Source organism: Clarias gariepinus, chromosome 19 (assembly GCF_024256425.1).
Source record: "Clarias gariepinus isolate MV-2021 ecotype Netherlands chromosome 19, CGAR_prim_01v2, whole genome shotgun sequence".
Taxonomy (NCBI): Eukaryota; Metazoa; Chordata; class Actinopteri; order Siluriformes; family Clariidae; genus Clarias; species Clarias gariepinus.
This window is the reverse complement of record NC_071118.1, coordinates 2,763,452-2,772,500: the sequence shown is the minus strand read 5'-3', so window position 1 is coordinate 2,772,500 and position 9,049 is coordinate 2,763,452. Positions and strand designations below refer to the sequence as shown.

General features: G+C 38.1%; 1 protein-coding gene across 1 annotated transcript; it reads left to right on the top strand.

Annotated features, from left to right (window-relative positions):
* Nucleotides 1–3,781: 3,781 nt before the first annotated feature.
* Nucleotides 3,782–8,688, top strand: cryba1b (crystallin, beta A1b). The gene is made up of 6 exons (XM_053478699.1): nt 3,782–3,813; nt 4,082–4,154; nt 4,921–5,039; nt 5,239–5,380; nt 6,461–6,603; nt 8,187–8,688. Exons 2-6 carry the CDS (start codon nt 4,110–4,112, stop codon nt 8,332–8,334), a joined length of 597 nt encoding a protein of 198 aa, XP_053334674.1. The 5' UTR covers nt 3,782–3,813; nt 4,082–4,109; the 3' UTR covers nt 8,335–8,688.
* The last annotated feature ends 361 nt before the right edge of the window (nt 8,689–9,049 follow it).

Genomic DNA, 9,049 nt, shown 5'->3' with positions numbered 1-9,049 from the left:
ATTAATAATAAGGATTGTTTTATTTTAGAACAGAAACCTACAAGCATGTGAGTGAGTGAGTGGCTAATGGTCAAAACACAGTATTGGTGCTGATTTTATTCTATTGTTTATGTTATACATATAATACTCTATGGAAGCGCATTGCATTCACAAAAAATACAAAAAATCTCAGGAATTATGTCATAACTATGAGTTAGTATCTCATAATTATGAGATAATTATCGAATGAGTATGACTTACTATCTCATAATTATGAGATATTATCTCATAATTAACATAATTATGAGATATTATCTCATAATTAACATAATTATGCAATATTATCTCATAATTAGTAATTCATAATTATGAGATCAGGGTCTCATAATTATGAGATATTGAGTCATAATTATGAGATCAGGATCTCATAATTATAAGATAGTAAGTCAAAATTATGACTTACTGTAGTAAGTCATAATTATGAGATATTAAGTCATATTTATAACATAAGTCCCGTGATTGTTAATGTTATACATATATACTCTACGGAAGCGCACTGCATTAAAAAAAACTCAGGAATTATGTCATAATTATGACTTAATATCTCATAATTATGAGATCCTGATCTCATAACTATGACTTACTAACTCATAATTATGACTTAGTATCCCATAATTATTACTTAATATCTCATAATTATGAGATCAGGATCTCATAATTATAAGATAGTAAGTCAAAATTATGACTTATATTAACTGATAATTATGACATAAGTCCCGTGATTTTTTTTCTTTGTAAATGCAATCAGCTTCCATATAATACAGAAAATGTGTTTGTCAAATAAGCTACTTCTAAAGTTTATATGTAACATAGAAGGCACCAGTTTTGCTTCCCTACAAATTATAAAAGTTGCTAACTTCAGTTGCTCACTTCAGATTTGTGAAGAGATTATTTTACAGTGGGGCAAAAAAGTATTTTGTCAGCCACCAATTGTGCAAGTTCTCAAAAAAGATGAGCGAGGCCTGTAATTTTCATCATAGGTATACCTCAACTATAAGAGACAAAATAAGAAACAAATCCAGAAAATCACATTGTAGGATTTTAAAAGAATTTATTTGCAAATTCTGGTGGAAAATAAGTATTTGGTCAATAACAAAATTTCATCTCAATACTTTGTTATATACCCTTTGTTGGCAGTGACAGAGATCAAACATTTTCTGTAAGTCTTCACAAGGTTTTCACACACTGTTGCTGGTATTTTGACCCATTTCTCCATGCAGATCTCCTCTAGATCAGTGATGGCTTGGGGCTGTCGCTCGGCAAAACGACTCCCTCCAAAGATTTTCTATGGGGTTGAGATCTGGAGACTGGCTAGGCCACTCCAGGACCTTAAAATGCTTCTTATGATGCCACTCTTTTGTTGCCCGGGCGGTGTGTTTGGGATCATTGTCATGCTGAAAGACCCTGCCACATTTCATCTTCAATGCCCTTCCTGAATGAAAGGAGGTTTTCACTCAAAATCTCATGATACATGGCCCCATTCATTCTTTTCTTTACACGGATCAGTCGTCCTGGACCCTTTGCAGAAGAACAGCCCCAAAGCATGATGTTTACACCCCCATGCTTCACAGTAGCCCCAGAGCGAGAGCAGGCACCCAGCCTGGTGCAGGTCTACAATTTTGTTTCTGGTGTCCTCTGACAACTTTTTGGTCTTGGCCATAATGGAGTTTGGAGTGAGACTGTTTGAGGTTGTGGACAGGTGTCTTTTATACTGATAACGAGTTTAAACAGATGCCATTAATACAGGTAAAGAGTGGAGGACAGAAGAGCCTCTTAAAGAAGAAGGTCGGTGAGAGCCAGAAATCTTGCTTGTTTGTAGGTGACCAAATACTTATTTTACCAAAGAATTTACTAATTAATTCATTAAAAATCATACTATGTAATTTTCTGGAGTTTGTCTCTCATAGTTGAGGTATACCTATGATGAAAATTACAGGCCTCTCTCTTTTAAGTGGGAAAACATGCACAATTGGTGGCTGACTAAATACTTTTTTTGCCCCACTGTATGTGGCCCCCAAAATGGGCATTTTCAGTGTTATACTGTCTCACTTCAAAAAATAATAATTTAAAATGGATTCATATTTGTTTATAAGCATTGATACAAAAAAATTGTGGAAACATCTAATAGCATGTGACCTGTAAATTTTTTGCCTAAATACTTTTTTTTGTAAATGTTTAAAAAGCCAAAAAAAATATATATATGTAGTGTCTGTAACCATGTCAAATTCATGTTGCAGCATCTTAAAATTTTTGCATTTTAGAATAAAACACTTTCTCAGGTTTATGTCTTTTCATTCTAAAATCTAAACTGGCTATCTGAATAACGATCATTAAAAGATTTGAATTTAAAAAGGTTACAGACACTACAGACATAAAAGGCCATGAAACTGCATTTAACAAATGTGTTTCTTTTTATCTGATAAAAATATAAATGTGTGTGTATATCGACAAAAAAACGATAAGAAGCATTAAGTTTTATGAAAATGTTTTTTAGGCTGGGGGTGGGGGAAGCGGGTTCTGTAACAAGCAGCATAGCGACAGTAAGCCACCTCACAGTCATCAATGTCATATGATATAACCACTTAAGAATGCTGTAGTCACCTAGAAATCAGCTGTTAAAAGCACCCTGGAAACCCATGTTTTGGATACCTTTGACTAGACTACAAAACCTATGATAAAAAAAAATATGAAAAGAACTAAAATAATTGTAACTCTTTTTTATTATTATTATTGTATTGAGGTCAAGCACAACGTAAACACAATTGAAACAGACCGGGGACGAGATTTGAACCCTTGACCCTGGAGGTACAGTATATCATGAAGTGATAACACTCCAAACCGAGCCACCGTACCCAACTGCCATGCCACACTGAAGATTAATTCACTAATTCTTAATGTTTTTTTACCTGCCAACTCCTAGGCTAGTTTAGCAATCTATACAGAACGGAAATTCTTTGTTAAAAATATTACTATATGTATTATGATTACAAAATACAACTCTTTTTCCATTTCCTAGAAAGCCAAAGTATCAGGCACAGTTAGTTAATTCCTAATCTTCCTCTTTTTTGATTTTCTTCTTTCAAAAATCAGTTGAAATTCTTTAATTCTGTCGATAAAATGTCAACATAGTAGATATACAGCGCAGCATGTGACTGTGATCTAACCACATGCGGATGCTCAATAGCCCTACATTACGATAAGTGAGTTTTGTTGTAATGGGTTTGAGGTGAGCCATGAATGAAAAGAGGCACTCGCACACACACACACACACACACACACGTAATCACACACTCATTTCATCTAACGAGCTTGCTGACATGGCTACACTCTTTGTGATCAGCGTGGTTGCTCTCATCAGCAGAAATGAGCACACAGACAAGCGTAGACGCGTTTTAGCATTTTAGTTTTTTTGCTGTTTTTTAATATTGCTCAGGATTGTTCAGTATAAAGTGACAGTGTGTAATGATATGTAATAAAAATAATCATGACACGTTACTGTATGTAAAAATGTAAAATGCGTTCACTTAACCCTACCGCGGCTATGTGCTTTTGACTGACAGAGCTAGCTTCTTTGTGAGGCGCGAGGTGGGAGAATGAAAGGCCCAAAGCTCAGCCTAGAGACAAAAAGTCTCCCAAAGCAAAGTGCTGACAGCAGCCGAGGCCTGCGAGGTAGAAAGGCCATTCAGCTCATCCCTGTATAAATACCCCTACGCGTGCCTGACCAGGAGAACACTCTGTGGAAAAGCCCCCAGCGCACAAGGCTCACACCTCAGGGTAAGTCTATCAAGCACTGATAGAAGCACGGCTTCATTCAGGAAAGAATTTTTAATCGGACTTCACCCAGGGTATGATAATCCTCCCAAATCATAGCCAGATAAAAATCCAGAAAGACAGAGACAACACAGACGACTTATGTTAGAAATTCTTCATCTAAAAGAGTAACGAAGGAACTATTTCTAAGTGAACAGTTTATCATGAAAACTGCCGATGTGTGTAAAAAGTTGTGTAAAGATGTAATCTTTGTCCTTGTTCTTCCCCGCAGGTCAATCAGTACTAAGATATCATTCATAATGGCTCAGACTAATCAGACGAACATGCCCATGGGACCGTGGAAGGTAAAGTCTGCACCTTGCGCTCTGTAAATTTCCTGAAATGAATATCAGATCCAAATTTTCAGATGTATAATTTCCCAGCTTTTTTCACCAGGCTGATACTGAGCTCTTGATTGTGATTGGTCGAAGGTTTTCTACAAGGGCTCGGCTCTGTAAAGCCATAGGTTCATCTTAAATACCCTTCTGATACCGTAGCATTTCTATAGCAGCAGTTTATAACCTTATAATAAGCAGATTGAAAGAAAATGTGTTATTTAACAAAGATATAAACATTAAAATTTATATCTTGTATATCTTTGTAAGTAGACTCTATCGCACATCTATGAAAGGAGTCTCCAGTGTCTTATACCATAAGAGAAGACATGAAGTGGCAAGTTTCATGAAAATGCTCGATGATGCATGTATGTCTCCCAGGGGGCCTGGAGCCGATCCCAGGAGACTTAGAACATGCAAACTCCATGCACACAGCCTGGACCTGGACCCTGGAGGTGCAAGGCAACAGTGTTAAGCCACCGTGCCACCTTTTGAATATAGCTATAAACAGATAAATGCATGTTGTTTTTTGCACTATAAGTATAAAGGAACAAAAGGGACAAAGAGAGTTAGCCTATAAGACTCAAACTACTCAGGTCGTGGTGTTATAAAATAATACTCAAATTCATTTGACCAAATTATCAGACCTCCACCTTTTCGTTGGTTAATTTTTCCAGTAACCTCACATCGTGCCACACATCCTCTAGGTTAAACACACGTCTGTGCTTTCCACCAGATCACTGTATATGACCAGGAGCACTACCAGGGGAGATGGTGGGAATTCACTTCCTGCTGCAAGAACATCATGGAGTACGGCCTGGAGAACATCCGCTCCCTGAAGGTGGAATGCGGAGCGTGAGTACTGTATATCAGGCATAAAGACTCAGATTCAATAATAGAAAAAAGCAGACCCATATACGATATTTATTCAGCATCTATACAATGTATTTCCTTTAGAAAGTCAACGATGACCTTAGATTAAAGTGTAATAAAAAATATCAGCATCTCCGATCTCATGTTCATATCCTCGCTTCATGTCCATGTTTGCACTCAGCTGGGTGGGGTTTGAGCACAGCAGCTACAACGGCCAGCAGTTTGTCCTGGAGAAGGGAGACTACCCTCGCTTCGAAGCTTACATGGGAAGCAATGGCTACCGTGTTGAGAGGATGATGTCATTCCGCCCAATCTATTCAGCTGTGAGTTCATCCGACATACTTTAACAATTCACTATAATATAATTTGCCACAAGATATTGAAAAACATGTATTTTTTTCTAAACCAAATAACACGGTAAAATTATTGAAGTTTTGTAAGATATGTACATATCATATATGGAAAGGAGTCTCCAGTGTCAGCAGTTTGTAGTTTAGGAAAAGTCTTCAAGACCTTGAACTTTGTACTTTTTAATTTCTTGGTAACAAGACAAACTTTTTTACTTTATTACATTTACAAAATGAAAAATAATAAAGACAATAACTCATCTTCTATATTAGTCATCTTCTATACCACTTCATCTCGTATACAGGGTCATGTGGACCTGAAGCCTATCCCAGGAGACATTGCAGGGCATAAACCCATTCAGCACACACACTACAGGCAATTTGGGAAACACTGATTAGCCTAATCTGCATGACTTTAGACATAGGGAGGAAACCGGAGAACCCAGAGGAAACCCACCAAGCATGGGGAGAACATGCAAACTCCATGCACACAGACCCCAAGGCAGGAATCAAACCGGAACCATGGAGGTGCAAGGCAACAATACTAACCACTACTGTTGCCTTGCACCTCCATGGTTCGGGTTCGATTCCCGCCTTGGGGTCTGTGTGCATCATATATGGAACGCCACTGTAATTGATAACTATAGAAATATACCCCTATTTAAATAATACATGGTAAAACTTGGCAGTTGCTTTGGTTCGAAATAATACATTTGAGGTCATGCTGTTATTTAAAAACAAATTTTGGTCAGAACAGTAACCTAGTCACAACATTGTTGATTATTTTCCTATACCAGCATGCCTAATCCAGGCTGAATGATTACATTAAGCATTTCCAAATAACCTAAAACAAAAGGTTAGGAGATCTGAAGTTTAAATCCAGCTGAAAATCTCATGTCACCTCCTCGTCAAAATATTCCTGGCATCGCTGATAACTAAATGAACTAGAGATTAAAAATACCAATGAAATCTCGTGAGAAAATCCTCCGGGATTGTCACCCAGACAGGTATAGTGATCGAATGCTTCCAGTCTTACTCGTTTTCATGTTGAAACAGTGCCATAAGGAGTCCCGCATGTGCGTGTGGGAGTGTGAGAACATGATGGGCAGACAGTGGGAGCTGTGTGATGACTACCCGTCCCTGCAGGCTATGGGCTGGCACAACAATGAGATCGGCTCCATGCGGATCCAAAGCGGCGCGTGAGTACCTCCACCAGCACCTCAACGACTCTATAAGCCCATAAGACAATGACATACAGTAGTCATGACATCGACAGTATGAACTTATCTCTTCTCCAGTAAAAAATCCAGAATATACAGAATTAATTATCAATAAACTGGGCTTTCTTATTTGTGCTTGTTGTTAGTTTTGGCTGAAAGATATACAGATTTTGATTATAGTGTACGTCCTGAAAAATAGCAATATGATTTCATGACAGAAAATCGAGTTAGATTTTATTAGACGGCTTTATTTATAGAAAATTCAATCACACAGTATTACCATTGAGCATCCCATTCCCGATTTATTCCCCTTCGTTGTTATAATACCCCTTCATGATTCTGAGAAGGCTTTCTGCTGGATTTTGGAGGATAGTGGTGGGGATTTTATGCTCTTTTATCTATAAAAGTGTCGTCAGGAATTTATGTCAGATAAGGAAGTCTGGGTTGCAGGCGCGTTCCAGTTCATGCCAAAGATGTTCAGTGGGGTTGATGTTCAAGTTCTTCCACTCCAAACCATGTCTTCATGGTGTTCACACTGTACATATCATTTGGCCCTGTCAGTTCCACTTAGAGCTACTGTACACGATTAATCGTTATTATCGGTTCATTCGAATTTATGGTTCATGTCGATGCTGAAAAATGAAAATCTATATTATAGATGCCACAGGGCGTGGCATCTATAAGCCTGATGCAGTGGACAGGCTGGTGTTCCTTGCTAAAAACATGTCAAATGCTGTCACACACCTGTTCGATTTTATTTAGCATGTAAGTTGCATGTGGGTTACAAAATAGATTGTTTTAGTGATTTAAAAAACAATGACAACTATTTATATTATAAAAAAGCAATTTAGGTCTGCAGCTTGCACTTTACCAATTCCTTATATTTTGCTAGAACAACCAGAACTTAAAAGTAAATTTGCACTTTTAGTCTAAATAAGCAGTTTGGTTATATTGTTTTTGCATATATAATAAAAAATAAAATAAAAAACCTATACCCTTTAGTGTTTTGTCTTAAAAACTCTGAGATTCAATTTATAGGACATATCGCCCAGCTCTAGTTCCAGTAATGGGAAATTGGAATCCAACAGCAATATTATAAAGACATTTTATACAACTATGTGGCAACAATTTGGAAAGGAACCGCATACGGGTGTGATGGTCAGGTGTCCACATACTTTTGGCCAAATAAACCAGGCCATGCTTAAACCCCTGACTGTCCAATCAGCAACCCAGAGTCTCAACCCCCTGACCTGCTGATTGGAGGGTCAGGGGTTCAAGCCTGGCTGGGTCACCACTGTTGGACTCTTAACCTCAGCTGCTTGAATGTATTCCCAGCCACTAAGATTCAGTTTTGGTGCCAAGCTCAGAGATGTTGCGTAGGTTGCGACAGGAAGGGTACCCGGCGATCAGATCTTGTTGATCACATAATGTAATGTGGAATAAAGAGACAAAGCTCAAAAGGAAATGTATACTAGCAGTAGTATTGCTCATTAAATTGTTATATATGACTTGTCTTGTAATGTAAATTTGGCTAACTGACTTATTTCATTACATTCTTCCAGCTGGGTGTGCTACCAGTACCCTGGTTATCGTGGTTATCAGTACATCATGGAGTGTGACTGCCACGGAGGCGAGTACAGATGCTACAGAGAGTTCGGCACCCACGCCCACACCCCCCAGATCCAGTCCATCCGTAGAATCCAGCACTAAAATTAAAAGAAAAAAAATGTCTCCTTCCTCCTTCTGTTCTTCTCCTCCCTCTCCGACCTGTCCATTCCTCAGAACTCAGCTTCACAGTACAGACCTCACCGCCAGGAGTGCCAGCCAACTGAATGGTGCTATATTCCTCCAATGATTTTTCAGATCTGTCTCTTAAAGAAAGAAAGAAAGAAAGAAAGAGTGAAAACTTCAGATATAACGATCTTGAATCCTCAGCCAGGCTGTAGCATGATGAGACACCTGGGATATTGCTTTACCTTTATCACTTTAAACTTGCAACTCCTGTCAACTTCTGTTAGACTCAGTGAATAAAGATGACAAGAGAAATAAACGAAAGAAAAGGAACGTGTGGATCTTTTTTGGCATTGTGGGGACGGTGTATTAGCATAACCCAAACAAAACGACATATAAAACATCACTCAGTTCTGGTAAGTTTGCTAGTCATACGCGTGACTAAAGCTAGTACCTAGCATGCTAATGGATTTATTAGGGATAAAATATAAGGTAAATAAGTAATATTTTACAAAGCTGCTTAACTATTTCATACTAGCTGCTGGAATTAACGCTAGTCTACCTTAGTTACGGTATATATTCTAGTACTGGTAGTCCCCAACTTACAAATATCTGAGTTACGAATTTCCGCAGATATGAACAGATTGCGGTTTTACTATGTGGACGTAGCGATTCTGCTACGTGGACGTATTGT

Bases quoted from the DNA above. Each gene is read 5' to 3' on its own strand.
- cryba1b (XM_053478699.1), top strand. From the start codon at position 4,110: ATGGCTCAGACTAATCAGACGAACATGCCCATGGGACCGTGGAAG. The intron at 4,155-4,920 runs GTAAAGTCTGCA...GCTTTCCACCAG, and splicing joins TGCCCATGGGACCGTGGAAG to ATCACTGTATATGACCAGGA. The intron at 6,604-8,186 runs GTGAGTACCTCC...ACATTCTTCCAG, and splicing joins ATGCGGATCCAAAGCGGCGC to CTGGGTGTGCTACCAGTACC.